The sequence below is a fragment of the Sander lucioperca genome, chromosome 7 (assembly GCF_008315115.2).
Source record: "Sander lucioperca isolate FBNREF2018 chromosome 7, SLUC_FBN_1.2, whole genome shotgun sequence".
NCBI lineage: Eukaryota > Metazoa > Chordata > Actinopteri > Perciformes > Percidae > Sander > Sander lucioperca.
Window position 1 is genome coordinate 42,630,352 of NC_050179.1, and position 15,217 is coordinate 42,645,568.

At 39.3% G+C, this 15,217-nt stretch overlaps 1 protein-coding gene and 1 long non-coding RNA gene across 7 annotated transcripts in view; one reads left to right on the forward strand and one right to left on the reverse strand.

The window, feature by feature from the left end:
* ckap5 (cytoskeleton associated protein 5) overlaps nucleotides 1-15,217 on the reverse strand; it is a 50,827-nt gene that overhangs the window by 27,837 nt on the left and 7,773 nt on the right. For all 6 annotated transcript variants that reach the window (XM_036002686.1, XM_036002685.1, XM_031297832.2 and 3 more), the window contains 12 exons: nucleotides 14,653-14,785; nucleotides 14,433-14,533; nucleotides 12,976-13,089; nucleotides 11,910-12,014; nucleotides 10,671-10,760; nucleotides 9,623-9,787; nucleotides 9,085-9,213; nucleotides 8,833-8,991; nucleotides 6,169-6,270; nucleotides 2,977-3,087; nucleotides 2,232-2,324; nucleotides 54-239 (listed from right to left, as the gene is read on the reverse strand). In XM_036002686.1, coding sequence (XP_035858579.1) covers nucleotides 54-239; nucleotides 2,232-2,324; nucleotides 2,977-3,087; nucleotides 6,169-6,270; nucleotides 8,833-8,991; nucleotides 9,085-9,213; nucleotides 9,623-9,787; nucleotides 10,671-10,760; nucleotides 11,910-12,014; nucleotides 12,976-13,089; nucleotides 14,433-14,533; nucleotides 14,653-14,785 — 1,488 coding nt within the window. The remainder of the gene's footprint in view (nucleotides 1-53; nucleotides 240-2,231; nucleotides 2,325-2,976; nucleotides 3,088-6,168; nucleotides 6,271-8,832; nucleotides 8,992-9,084; nucleotides 9,214-9,622; nucleotides 9,788-10,670; nucleotides 10,761-11,909; nucleotides 12,015-12,975; nucleotides 13,090-14,432; nucleotides 14,534-14,652; nucleotides 14,786-15,217) is intronic.
* LOC118495380 lies at nucleotides 4,261-14,192 on the forward strand. The gene is made up of 3 exons (XR_004897759.1): nucleotides 4,261-4,273; nucleotides 7,701-7,709; nucleotides 14,136-14,192. It is a non-coding gene; the product is annotated as an uncharacterized LOC118495380 (long non-coding RNA).

Consider the following 15,217-nt stretch of genomic DNA (forward strand, 5'->3'; position numbering starts at 1 on the left):
TAAGCAAAAAGATTAAGTTTTTTTTTTTCTGTCCAGAGAAATCTGCTACAAACCTGTTCTGCAGTCCACGGCAGTGAACAAGCCTCTCCAATAGCAGTCAATCCCTCTTTGGCCTTTCCACCACATTTGATGTCTCCGACCTTATCCACCAAGCCATCCAAAACCACGAAGGCTGACGTCTTTGAAAACTGTCCTCTCTGAGCTACAAGGGCAACAATGTGTAGCTTCATCTGCATCACCTACACAGGAGAGATAACATTAGAATGGGAACATCCCAATCGCTAATTGACGGTTCCATGCTAATATGTAGACAAGACATGTAGACAAAGGGGAGCGTGTGGTTGAGCGAGTGAGAGTGACGGCGATTAGCTTCGGAGCGAATAGCGACTCTAGGGTCACAGTGAGAGAAACAAAGTGTCTCCCCTGTGTTTTCTGACCACGGTGGGAAATCTGTAGCAGGGAAAGTTAACCCTCTACTTGATTTCATGTTGTTTATGGAGAAGGAGAACCCGGAAATGAGTAGGGGGAAATGCAACGCGACCAAGCCACGGCCGAGCGACGTGCGGCGCAGCGACATGTAGGTACATTTTTCGAGAGGCGCACGTCAGGCTACGGCGTAGGGTCCGAGTCTCCACGTACCAACGTACGTAGCCACGGCGAAGATTTAACACAGAACCATAAATCAGGCTTTAGACACTATCCATCCATGTAGACCTACAAACGGGCTGTTCTTAAACAAGCCAACAAGATAATACCTGGCCCATCCCATGAGACTGGCAAACAGCTTCATTCCCCAGGCTGTCAGGAAGCTCAACACCCTCCCCTCTGCCCCCAAGAACTCTGGACTCTGAACCCCCCCTATTAAGACATTCAGGAACTCTTCCTTTTCAATATCTTTAGTTTTCTCTACGTTTTGATTTAGCCTTACATTTGCACTGTTTAGAATGTATTACTGTGTGTGTGTGTGTATATATATATATATATATATATATATATATATATATATATATATATATATATATATATATATATATATATATATATATATATATATATATATATATTTATTTTATTCTCTCCATATTGGGTCGGAGAGACACATATTGCAGAATTGACAAAGTTGACTTGGTGAGTACCAGCTACTGCCATCAGGGAGCAGGTTTAGAGTTCCACGTTGTCGAGTAAATGGATTTAAACTCTTTTATCCCCACTTTAATAATAAAAAATAAAAAAATGGCAGCAGATCAAAAGAAGATGAAATCGGTACGTAAAAATAAAACTCTGTTGGTTTGTTTTTTATTTACTATTTTCCAGTTTTGCAGTTTTATTATGTTCATAGATATGTTTCTAGTTCCCTGTAGCTGACTTACCCTTCTCTTTTTTATATGTGGAATGTTTGTTACGGATGCAGCATGGTTGGAAGCCCATTCCGCTTCAGACCATAATCGGTTAGTGATTGGACGATACAGCTGATCTGATATTGCATCAAACCTTCACCGCGGTTTAATATAAAAGTGGACCAACTAAAAAGAACAACTTCAAGTGTATTACTCTTAAGTTTTACTTTTTCCAATTCACCATCTAGTTCAAAATAGTAGATCTGTGTTAAACCGTCTGATAAGCAATAAACAACTTTTTTTCATTCACATTTTTCACTTCATGATCTGTTCTTTACCTTTTTAACCTGTGTCATGGATAATGTTATATTCTGGGAGAGGAAGAGAGTCTGTCTTTCAGCAATAAACACATTCGAATGATTTGAATCATCATTTCTATTTAGTCAGCATTTAAGGCTATTATAGTTTGATGTTAGATACATTTATTTTTTAGAATTTTTTGAGATTATAAACTAATACAAACAGAATTATGCAGAAAAAAGTATAATAGGTGCAATGTTTGACAAACATGTTATTGATGGGGGAAATATAAAGAGACAAAAATAAAACGCACTGCTTCGCTTGTAACTGTAACTTGTTTTTTGGACTGCACAACTTCTCATGGTTTGGAATTTGTATTTCCCCAGAGACACATCGGACAGCTGATCAGCTGTACTGCTTCTCTCTTTACTAAAAACATGCTCCCTCACAATTAAGGGGTGAAAGTCCAACCCAGCAATTATTTTACTGGAGGCAATTATTACATTCCAAGGCCAAGCAGCTGCTGCCACATTGCTTCAGAAAACTGGCTGTCAATCAGTCCCAACCTTAAGCTACTGTAACAGAGATGGTTACCTGGAAGTTGGTCTCCTTCCAGCCCGGTTTCTTGGCCAACATCCTGACTAAGGCCTGGCAGGGCATCTCCACCTTATCCATGGTCTCCACAGCCTAGAAGCACACATGAATCCATACATTAATAATCCTGCATATTATTGTACAACACATCAGCCGTTTCCATGGCTCCAACAGACTTCAATATGCAATGTAGAGTTTTTAATATTTCACACAGAAAACAGATTACTGCTATGGGTTCAATCAATGTGTTTCATCAAACATGTATACATACATGACCTGATTATTTTCATTATTAATTGATATGCCAATTATTTTCTCAAACACTTTAGCTATGCCTATTACAATATCTGACAGTACATGGTGATGCATTCAAATTTTCGTTTTATTTCGACCAAAAGTCTAAAACCCAAAAGATATTCAGTTTACTGTCATATGACAAGTAAAGAAAGTAAAGCATCACATTTGAGATGCTGTAGCCAGAGAACATTTGGCATTTGTGCTTGGGAAATAAACAGTTTATGGATTATCAAAATCGTTGCAGATTAATTTTTCTGTCAATCGACTATTCATTCAATCGATTAATCGTTGCAGCTCTAGAACCAAGGACATCAATTTCTGTCTTGTGAGGACGATTGCTGGTGCATGACAGGCACCATATTTGTTATGCAAACATAAAAATGTATTAAATAGTTGGTCATGAATGAACCACCAAGGAAGAAAAAAAAAAAAAAAAAAAAAACTTTACCCTCTGGAACTCCTCCATACTAGCCAGTCTCTCCTTCCAGTTGGCTGAGTCCAGCAGCTGTACACAGGAGGCAGGAAGTACACCTGCTGCCCGCTCCTCACACACCTCAATCTGACAACACACACAGACACTTTAAGTAATCAGAGAAAGAGCCCGACCGATAAAGGATTTTTAAGGCCGGTACCGATACAAATATTTGATTAAAAATCTGATATATCGGCCGAGATAGATTAAAATAAAAAAATTAAAATAAAAAAAAAATAAAAAAATTATATATATATATATATAGTAATTTGTAGTTATTTATGAGTCCTCACTAAAATAATATGATAATGCAGTTTAAAAATAAACTTGTTTGTTTTATTGTCTCAACAGAACGGAGGAACATCAAAATATATAAAAGTTCTGATAAATAAAGTGTATAAAAATACAAACTTAAGATATGAAACTTAAAGTCCTTTGAACAAAAAGACAATAACAAAAAAATCTGATTGTTGCCAACAGGGTTGTACGTTGTAGAGCGCCCTCTGGTGGACAAACTATGCAATGCCAACACTCAACATGGTTGAAGGGTGTTTTGTCCGTTTTTATTTAATTTTGTTAATATTCGATACAGCATAGTATCGCAATATTTTCCACGGCAATACTGTATCGATACACACACGCCAAGTATCAATCTTTTATGATATGTGTTGATCGGTTTGTCTGCTTGACAATCCCATTTTGCAGCAATAAAATTGAAGTGAGATGAACATACAGAGAAATGTATCTTTTTAGATAAAACAAATGTTGACAAAGTTTTCTTTCGGGGACATCATTTGAAAATTGGGAAAAATTTGAAGTTGGAATAAAGGTAATAAATTGCAATATATCGCAGAATATTGCAATATGTTTAAAATCGCAATAATATCGTATCGTGACATAAGTATCGTGATGATATCGTATCGTGAGGCCTCTGGTGATTCCCACCCCTAGACCTAATGGTAGAAAAGAATGCTTGTGGTGCATTCAATGGTATTGTAAAATACCCTTTTGTCTTAACTGCAATTGACTGGTGAAATAAATTTGTCATAAGAAAAAAAAAAAAAATTCATTTAAATTTGACCATATGGCCTTAGCAATAAACACTATTTCAAAAGTATCGTTTTAGGACCGGTATTGGGAAAAACCCAAACGATACCCAACCCTAACGAGCATGCATAATAGAGCCCTTTAGCTCACCTAAATGGCATTCAGCCATCATTAATACTAATTCCACCTATGATTTTCCTGCTTTGACAAGCTAAAGTGCTAAAAAGTTAAACACACATGAGAAACCTTGGTATAGTTGTGGTTTTAGACCTACATTTTAAGAGCGACAACAACGACTTTGACTTCATATTTGAAACCACCTAGGATTTCAGATTCAGCTTGTTAGCAACAAAGACATTTATAAAGGTACTCATAGCACTAGATGAAAAGTGAACAGTGACAAAAAAAATGCTGACCTCTGTTTATACTATAAGTAAGCCTCTAAAAGGCTGGAAGTCAAATACAACCATGCATTATATGCCAAGGTGAGCACATTTTCCCACTGGTTAATACACTTGTGACATCTTGGGTTTAAAATTATAAATATTGCCAAATAGGCAATTGCAAAAAAACGCATTGCATTTTACAGAATAAGGTAATGTAATACCCGACCACCTTGTAACACTGGAAACACCGGGTAACGCCTGGCACAAGCATGCACATACCCACAGTGAGTGGTCTAGTGTAGCTTCATGCATAAAACATGGCATTTAACAATTCAGTTAGCTGGTATTTCACTTTTGTGAGAGAAAATGTTTAAAGGATGACTATATCCCCTTGGACTAACATCTTGAGTAAACTAGAGATGCAGCGGTTAACTGATATCACTATTAACCACGCTTTAAAACGTCACGGTTAATTAATCGCAAAGGCTCCACTACACCAAGTGTTAACTGACTGCAAGTTATGTGTAGCAGTGTGTGTAGTTCTTATTAAACCTCCTTGACAACATAAATGTTCGAATTTCTGCGCACAAGTCGATCAGACACCGGTCCGGTCACCGCGAGTATCGACTGTCAGAGTGATGTACAACGGCGTCCCGAGGTGGTATAACTTACTGCTGCAATTTTTTTAACTGTGACATAAAGTTAGCAAACACCAGAAAAACGCAGAGCCAGACCTTGACTCACAACAGCAGCAGCTGCAACGGGAATTCAACCCAAGTTGGTAAGCTTGCTAGCGACTTTGTTAATTAACCTTGTTGTTAAGTGTTTGTTAGCTTGTTACGTTTAGCTAACATTAGCCTGTTTAATGTTAACGTTACAGTTAACAGCTAACGTTACGAGTCAGAAGCCGACGTTTGCATTTACAGTGAGTGCACTGCTAATAACGTCATAACGTAATAATTAAAACGTTTTAATAGATGATAGAAAAGGGGCTGACGGTTGTCTTAGGCCGGCTACACACTGGCTGCGTCGCGTGAGCGTGTCCGCTGCGTGGCGTATCCGTTTATATTTCGGCTCCCATGTTAACAGGTTAGAGCTTACACACTGCCTGCGTGACATGCACGTCTCGAGACGTGCCGGAAAAAACGCGCGCATGCCAGAAACAGAACCGACGCCTATTTTTCACGCGACACGCAAGCGTGTTTGAAGTGTTTCCAGGCAAAATAGAATAGGAAAAGATGTTTATATGTCATTTTGACATGAATACATATTAATAAATTACATGTTGATGTTTGAAAGTGTCTAGGTTTTGATATAAATGCACATATAAATGTAATTAAAAATAAATAAATAAATAATAATAAATTCTAATATTGCACCTGTCAATACAGAACGAAATATTCTGTAGCCTATTTTGCCGTCAATACTGCCGACGTTGTCTTTGCTGTAATCAAATCAGTCTATATTTATGTTTAACATGGTATTTCATATTATCAATGGGAAACATACATGTGTATAGACAAGGCTAGCAGCAGCGCCGCGTCAGACACGTTTCTGGTGTGTAAAGACATCAATCCACGCAGCTGACGCGCAACAGAAACGCCACACGGACGCCACGCAGGCAGCGTTTAGCCGGCCTTATATTCGGACCTATACTGCATGCACCCATGGTACAGTGAGACCACATTTTGACAAAAGCTTCAACTGCAAGGTAAATGTATGCACACAGACTTACCGAGAGTTCAGTCTCTGTGAATTCTTTACTCTCAGGGGTCTTCTTGGTTTTTCCAGCAACTGCACAGGTTGGTTTGCCTTTCTTAGATGGACCTGCTGACGACTGCAGAAAAGAGAAAAGAAAAGAAACACAAAACCCGTCAAGTACAACTGGAGACACTTACAGTGGCAATCCCGAAGATTTCCATTTAAAAACATTTCTGTTAAGTCACTATTCACGAATGAGGTGACACAAGGGTGATTGCGTCAATGGCCCACTGATTAAAAAGTATTACAATATTTATATATTTGAGGTATTATGAACTGTTTGTGTGTGGCGACAAACCCGGAAAACCTACTGTATTAAGTTACTGCAAACCAAACATTCTCGACTGCTGCAGCTTCATAATAAAAAGCACTGGTGAAACAATTTGACTTTTATTATTAAGTAGTCACAGGAAATGCAATGTATTCGTCAGTGAGCTTGACACTGACCACTGTTGTTCATCAAAAATGTGGGCATTTTTTGACTGCACATCAATTTTAAATATTGCAGGGAGTATTGGAACAAGAAGGAGCAGCCACCAAGTTCTTTAAAAGGTCATACTATTCATAACTAGGGGTGTCACGATTCTCCAAATCCTCGATTCGATAACATTTTCAATTCTAAAGTCACGGTTCGATTCTCAATTATTTATTTTTTTAAAAAGCACAGGTTGCTATGCCATTATTCGAATAATATTTGAATATTTAATGCTCAAATGCAGCTTGTTATAAATATATAATACACTACTCAGGCTTATGCATTGGAAAATGCCACTATAAGCATGTGGTTGTTGTTACATATTCTGTCCACTAGAGGGACTTCCAACATCAGCCTGGCCTTGAAGGGGACCTACGTCACAGCCAGTGGTGGGTGTAACGCGTTAACGTAAACACCTTTTCTAAAAAGTAGTGTAAGTAGTGTACTACTGAAAATTTGGTAACGAAAAGTAGTTCCTTTTTCAATTCGGCGCAATGTTACTTTTCCCAGGGACAGATTTGACAGCGACGCTGCCTTCTCAGCTGCGCGCTCACAAGCTCCACACGGGACGTGACAGAGGCTAGTAGCAGAGCAATCATGGCAAGCGAGAAGCAGCCAAAGCTAACTTTTGAGAGCGTTTTAAGCTTCGTGGCTTTTTGCTGGACGGCGCTCTGAGCCAGGCAGACACAAAGCTGACAACCTCACAGATGGACGCGGTGGAGATGGCCTCATACATACACGCAGCGGACCGCTGTGGACTTGTGTCGGTTGCACGGACACGCATTTCCAGAAAAGAGGCTGCATGTGTCTACGACAATGCACGGACCATCGTGGCTGCGCGACCGGTACAAGTCAATACAGACACATACATACACCAACACCGTGTAACGCCGATGACCTGCCGACGTGCATTCAACCCACGCTGGACTCGTTCATAATGAATCAGCCGTCACTCTGTGAGTAGAGAATCCAGTCTGCAGTGTAGTTCAGACACTTCACTGATAAACCAGAGATTGGCTTTATGGTCAAAGAAAGTTTTTGTATAATTAACTTCAGTCTCTGCCAGAGACGCCTCCTTTTAAAAGTAACGTAAAAGTAACGAGTAAAGTAAAAAGTTACTTTCCATACGGGGTAACTAAGTAAAGTAACAGATTACTTTTTTAAGAAGTAACGAGCAAACACTACTTTTTAAAAGTAACTTCGCCAACACTAGTCACAGCGCATTGCATTTCTGACACGCCACTCTGTTTACATTCATCTTCCACCACGAGCACACGGTGACAAACACAAATCAACAGACAACTCTGTAAAGAAACATTATCTAACGTAACGTAAGTGTAGTTAGTGAAAATTTCCATGACTATGTATTCCTGAAAATGTCAGTCAACATTATACAATAAGAATAAAAATCTGTGTTAAAGTTTACCCTCAGAGGTTTAATAAAATGAATAACAATTTATGTGGTTCATAGTGGGATTTGTAATATCACACCCCGAATAGAACGGTGAGGTTAAGACAACGATAAAATAAATTTATGAAACGATTTTTTTTTTTTTTTAAATTAATCACATATTATTATGCTGTGTTAAAAGAAATGCCATGACTTTTCCAAAACTTTCTGGGTCTTATATTTTTCCAAAACCTTTCCAGGCCTGGAATTTGCATTTTTCAAATTCCATAACTTTTCAGGGTTTTTTCAAAACGTATGAACCCTGACACGCACATAGCAGAACTTACAAACTGTGGCTTTTTTGTCAACAACGTGAATGTCGTCAACATAACTCAAACAAAATACTTCCACACTTCAGGCGACTTCAGTGAAAGAGGAGGGGGTTCAAGTTCTGCCGATGGGTCTCCTGCATCTGCAGTTGCCATGCTATCTCTTGACTGGCTGTAGCTAAGTTAGAGGAGGTTCACTCGCAGCACTTCAACACGTGCATGTTTTTTTCCGCTTGGCAAGCCGGTCGGACGTGACATGAGGGCGTGGCAGCATCGACAATTCCATTTTTTTAATTCGAAGTTCGAGATTGTGACTTTATTTCGGTCAATTTCGAATTAAAATCGAAATCGTGACACCCTTATTCATAACACTGAGGTGGAACCAGGTGACAAATTATTTTTGATTAATTTTAGTTTTCTGTATGGGCATTGCTCTTAGCATACCTTGCTGGCAGCACCAGTTTGGGTCTTTCTGGGTGGGGCAGAGGATTTGGGTGGAGCTTCAGCAGGGGGAGGAGCTTTAGCTGCTGGCTTCTTTTCCCCTCCTCCTCCTGCACCCTTCTTCCCTCCAGCGAGCTCCACTTTATCAGCTGACTCCTTTATCTGTCACCATAAGAAACGAAAAGGACAGTGGTAAGCAGTCAACTACAATAAAAGCGGGAGCGTTCTCCTGGTTTGAATGCTACTGATCCTTACCTTATCCAGTTTGAGTTTATCCAAATCAGACAGGAAAGGGTTCACAGCTTTCTCTCCCACCACTTTCATGGCCGTCCCCAAAGCTTCAAAGGCAGCGTCACGCACCTCTGGAGCAGAGTCATTCACTTGCTGAAATGGTTAAAGAGAAAAAGGTACAGGTAGGCTTTTAAAAGATGACATTTGGAATGGGAGCCAAGTGACTTTCAACCTTTTTTTGATTAACTGCCTGAAATCAAGTGCACTTAGCAATGTTAAGTTATTGTGTCATGTGTTATACCCCCGGTACTGTATGTTGTGCTTGCAGGGAGCAACAATGCACTCTCTCACATGTTATTCATATTAGTGTTTCCCTAGTCTATATCGATATTACTTTATTTAAGTGGACAAAAGTTCCGCACTGCACTTTATTTTCATTTCAGTCCGATATTGAGTGGCCATGCTATAACAAACAACACATTTGTTTATTGTCATGTACAGCAGTACCAAAAAGGTGAAGGTAGTAATACTGTTAAGATATTTCCACCTAGGGTGTGTGTACCTTGATGAGAGCAGCACAGAAGGGTTTGAGGACGCTCTTGGGCAGCGTTGCCTGTGTGCAGTGTCTGAAGGAGCGGGCCAGAAACAGAGAGGCCTGCTGCTTAATGGAGGGATTCTTATTGTCCATCACAGCCAGGATGTCCTCCGACAGGTTCTGAAGAGTGGTCTGGAAAAAAAGAAGTCATATTAAATATGAAATCAATGCAACATTACAAGTTGTCAAATAACGTCCAAAAATTAGTTGTAAGGGCTAAGTGATATCAAACATAACTTAGGATCCTTTGTACATGGGTATGACTGTTTTCTTCATATCTGCATGCATATGTATATGCATCAGATGCTCCTTCCACTGAATTATTTTATTAAGCTGTACAATATAGGTTGTCAATGTCTTTTGGCCAATCTGAAGTTTTCTCTTCATTAGACTAAATTGCCTGAAACTAATATGATCAATGTGGGTGAGTGGGACATGAACACAACTACAATGTTCTAAAGCACATGTGTCAAACTCAAGGGAAAATAGAAAATATACATTTTCTAACTAATCGCTCCATTCACTTTGATGATGTGAGAGTAGATAGGAAAGAGGCTCCATAGGAAAGGAGGATTGGTTCAAGGTGGGTTTACGCAGATACATCTTCAGGAAGGAAAACAGTGCAACAAGGATACCACTTATAAACAGATGAGAGAGGCTTTGTTCAGAGTTTTCACATAATGGAATGTAACATATTCACAGCAGTAGCAACCAGAACAAACAAACAAACTGAAAATAACAAAGCAAAAACATCCCGGACATAGTCAAAGGGGAAGTACAGATAACAAGGAGTACAGATTTTCAGCCCAATGTTCAGGCCTGTTTAACAGGGCTACACATCCAAACGAAGCACCACACCCCAGTGGTGGAAAGAGATCGAGGAGCATTATCGCTGACGTGTTCTGGCCTTTTTCTCTAAGCTTGTTTTCGTCACAGTAGCTAGTTCCTCCATTACTTTTGCTCTTCAACTTTTGATCGGATGATTCAAGAAAGTCAAATTATGGACTATACTTACGGTGAGGAAGATGGCATCAATAGCCTCCTGCAGGGCCTGGACAACCTGAGGCTTCTTCTCCTTGAACTTCTCCAGAACAGTGGGAACCACCTAAATACACAGTGTTTTAATTTAGCGGTTATCAGTGAGTTTGAAACATGGAATAGTACTCTCATTCAATTGTTGTTTCACAGGACCAGTTAAATCTGTGTCGGTGACTGACTGAATTCATGTCCTGAATGTGGTATTACCCCTTTTCTTTTTTTTTTAAGATATATATTTTTTAGGGCTTTTTCCTTTATTTAGAACAGCTGAAGAAAGACAGGAAAATGGGAGAGAGAGCAGAGGATGACATGCAGCAAAGGGTCTCGGGTCGGATTTGAACCCGGGCCGCCGCCAAGGACTGAGCCTACATGGGACGCACGCTCTACCAGTTGAGCTAGAGGCTGCCCCGTATGATTTCATTTTTAAGTTCAAAGCTCCAGGGTATATGTAGTAATCCTGTAGTTGGATTGGAATACCTTTTAAAAAGACTTTTTTAAGACCCTTTCCATAAATTTTAAGACCTCCTCGCCACTTCCAGTCCTAACCGGTTACATCAGCAACACACTAGGGCTGCACGATATGAGAGAAAAAAATATATATAATTGCAATTTTTTTTTTTTGGACCAATAATGAGATTGCGATAGGATTGACGATTTCGGAGGGAATGATCATTGTTGTATCATTATTCTTATTTTGATTAAAACATTAAAATTAAAAAAAAATTGAACGATTATAGCGATTTTTGCGATGATCTGTACAAAACAAGGACTTTTTCTTTAGTCTAGATGCGTTTACTGCGCCAGTTGATATCGCGATGACAATGAGAGAAGAAAAAAAAAAAAAAAAAAAAAAAAAAAAACTATATTGTGCAGCCCTAGTTGAGATATGTAAAACAGAATCGGGCATACGTGCGTCTTTATGGATCTGACGAAAATAATGCACATTTCTGTCTATACAGTTTTAGTAGTGAATACACTGAGTTTTATGCATCTGGCCCCTGCCGTCTACATCCTATTGCAATTTTGTGGCTAGCACTGGCTAGCATGTGGGACCGGACAGCGCTGATGTGCCAATAATACCGGACAGCTTCACAGAAATGAAAACAACCCCACTCTTTTCGGTGCTAAGTGCCACAACGTTTTGAGACACTCAAAACGTTACACACAAAAAGTAACAACATTGCTGTTAGAACATAAAGACATTCCTTCAACTTACTTGTCCTGCATATGTTCCAAACTTCTTCCTGAGCCCAGAGGCCAGTGCAGCCAGACATTTAGCTGCCACCGTCACCAGCATCACATTGGCATCTTTTCCCACCACCTGAAACATAAAACCAGTAAGTATGTAGAGTCACCAGATCGCCCTAAACCCAAGTCTTGTTAGATCCCTGGTACCGTATTGGCCCGAAACTAAGACCACCCTGATTACCACCCTATAAGATGACCTGCCCTCTTTCAAGACTCATTTTTGCAAAAAAAAAAAAAAAAATACTTTTTGAAGACCAAATCCTGTTTTATAAAGAAAATCATTTTATTTGAAAAGAATTCTAAATAAAAAACACATTGAATAAAACAAGGTAGGCTGTTGTTTTTAACATCTTTAGATCAAATAATATTTTCAATATCTTTTTAGATGAAAGTGTCCCATTTAAATTAACGGTAACTATTTCCAAGGCCTTCAGCTGAATGACTGCTCTGGTAATGGGCATCCCATCATTCCGTTTTTCGGTCACTTAATCGCGCACTCTCCTGTCAATCTCTTGGAAGCGGCCGCTTTGAGGACCACGTTAAGATTTTCTCTGGCTGTTTGCATTTTTAGACGGTGTTTCATCTCCAGGACAACGCCTCCTTGTACTTCCGTTCTAACTTCCGACTTTTAGGCTTTTTTGTAGCTGGATTATCATTTGTTGCATCTAAATATGAATGTGGATAACGTTAGTGATAGTGAGATGCTTGCTACAGTTACACTTCCAGTGATGAATCGGCACATTTTATTTCTCTGAGTCACGGCTTTGTTCCAACGCTTTGTGACTTTACCAGCTGACTTCTCTATTGGCTGTTGAAACAGGTGACGTCCATTACGTTCTGAAACCAGCCTCTGCGACTTCAACAGCTGAAAGTCTAGACCAAAATATAAGACGACCCCATTGATTCAGACATATTTCCAGGAGAAAAAAAAAAAAAAAAACTTCTTATATTCGGACCAATACGGTAATTGCTCTTTAACCTAATTCCAGAGAAGACCGCCCAACTGAAAACATGACAAGTACTTCAGTCTTTACCTTCTTCAGAGCTCTGACAAGGTCTCCATAGTCTCCATTCTCTAGTTTGGGGTTCTTTGTCAGAGCCTCTATAGCCTCCAGAGCTTCTTTCCTCTCCTGCCACTTTTTAGCTTCCTGCAGAAACAGAGAGAGCAAGGACACATACTTCAACATGTAGTGTTCCATCACATAGAAAAGCTTAATTACAAAAAATAATATATTCCAGTTAAGAGTGTTTCAGTGGTGGCCGGGTTGACTCAGTGGTAGAGCAGGCGCACATATACTGAGAGGTTTATGCCTCGACGCAGAGGTCCAGGGTTCGAATCCCACCTGTGACAAATTTCCTGCATGTCTTCCCCCCTCTCTCACCTAGCTGTCCTGTCAAAAATTAAAGGCAGAAAAGCCCAAAAAAAAATAAAAAAATAATAAAAATAAAGAGTCACTCAGAATTTTGTCTTTGGATACTTTAAGAGGCTATCCAAAATGAAACTTGGCCACAACACAGAGAGACCTCAGGTTTTGAAAGGATTTTTGAGTCTACGTTAGGACTGGCACGATACGCTTTGTCCCGATTTGATTCTTTCACGATACGTGGGTGCCTATTCGATTTGTATTGCGATTATCATTATTATTGCGATTCGATAGTACTGAGTATGGCGATTCTTTTCCAAAACAAAAGTTGAAAAATACACTTAGACAATATATATGAGACATTTCTAAAAACTGATTGATTTCTAAGAAGAATGCACATAACATGTCAGTCTGGCATTTATTTCATTTTTAAGTTTTTTTATAATCAGAAATATTCAACCAAATTGCCCAAAAATAAGTTGGATGCATGGATGTACCCTGTACTATGTTCTTCCCAGGTGAAATTAATGATAACTTCCATTGAACTTTGGGTGCTTCATTCAAATTTTTAGCATTTGAAAAAGCCCTAACCCTAAAAATAAATAGTTTAAAAACAGTATCCTGACTTAACTTTGACAAAAACCAGTCTGTGATTCACTCAACATCCTCTGATCTTAAACTAGTAGTCAAAGTAATTCATAATTTCTGCTTTTTTGAAACGTAAAAATTAGGGATATAATGTCATTTAAATTCTAATAACTCTTATATTTATAAAAAAAAAAAAAAAAACATTGAAAAAAGCGACAAAAACGCCAAAAAAAGTTCACCAGATTCACATTTTGACCAGGAAGGACAACAAGTCTATGGCCGCAGGAAGACAACACAAGGGGTAAAGAAGTACATAACATGTAGGCTCTGCATGAATTGCTTTGGGTCCGTTTTGCTGGAAACGGAAAGGATGTTTATTGAATAAACAGGAAATATTTGGGTGAATTATTGGTAAAAATAGATAAATAAAAAAAACAGTGTCTAGGGAGAAGAATCCATTTTAAAAATCCTCGCAAAAGAATCACGATGCATACGATTTTCAGTTTTTTCACCCACTCCTAATAGTTAGAAACACGTACTATTTTGTCGTAGAAGTCTTTGGGCATCTTGGACAGAATCTCCACGGCTTCCAGTAGTTCATAAGGATCCACTGCTGCCACTGTTTCCTCCTCATCCTCTCCTGAAAGAAGAACATGAAAAAGAGATGGCACTCGACTGACAGCGACTCTACAACATCAAAGAAAAGAAAAGTTTGCATTTATAAAATCGGTTAGCAGTTTGCTACCTAGTTAAACCTACCATCAGACTGGTCTCCAGCGTGGGCTTGTTGCTGTTCAAACTTGGCCTTCAAGTCCTGCTGTGAGCGCAAGAACCTGGTCTGCTTGGGAGGAGATGAAGGCAGCTTCACCCACTCTTCCTCCAGCTCCTTCAGCTGCAGGGACAGAGAACAAACAAGCATTGTTTAGTTTAACTTGATTCTGAAACCTGAACATTAAAAAGGTGTGCGAGTATGTGCAGTAGGGATGTCCCGATCAGCTTTGTTGGCCCCCCGATCATATTCAAATTTTTTAAATATTGAATATCTGCCGATACAGAGTCCCGATTTTTTTGTTTACAAAAATAACGAAGTACACAAAGTAACTAAAATATATCTAAGGCCCTGTTTACACGAATACGCTCGCGGGTGAAAACGTAAAAATATTTTAGCAGATGTGCCTTTCGTTTAGACGGCGACAGCGTTTTTTGGGGCTCAAAAACGCAAAAGAGTGAAACCACCCTCCAGAGTGGAAATCTTAGGGCCCTGACACACCAACCAGACGGGCCGACCGTCGGCAGAAAAAACAGTCGGACTGATCAGTCGGGT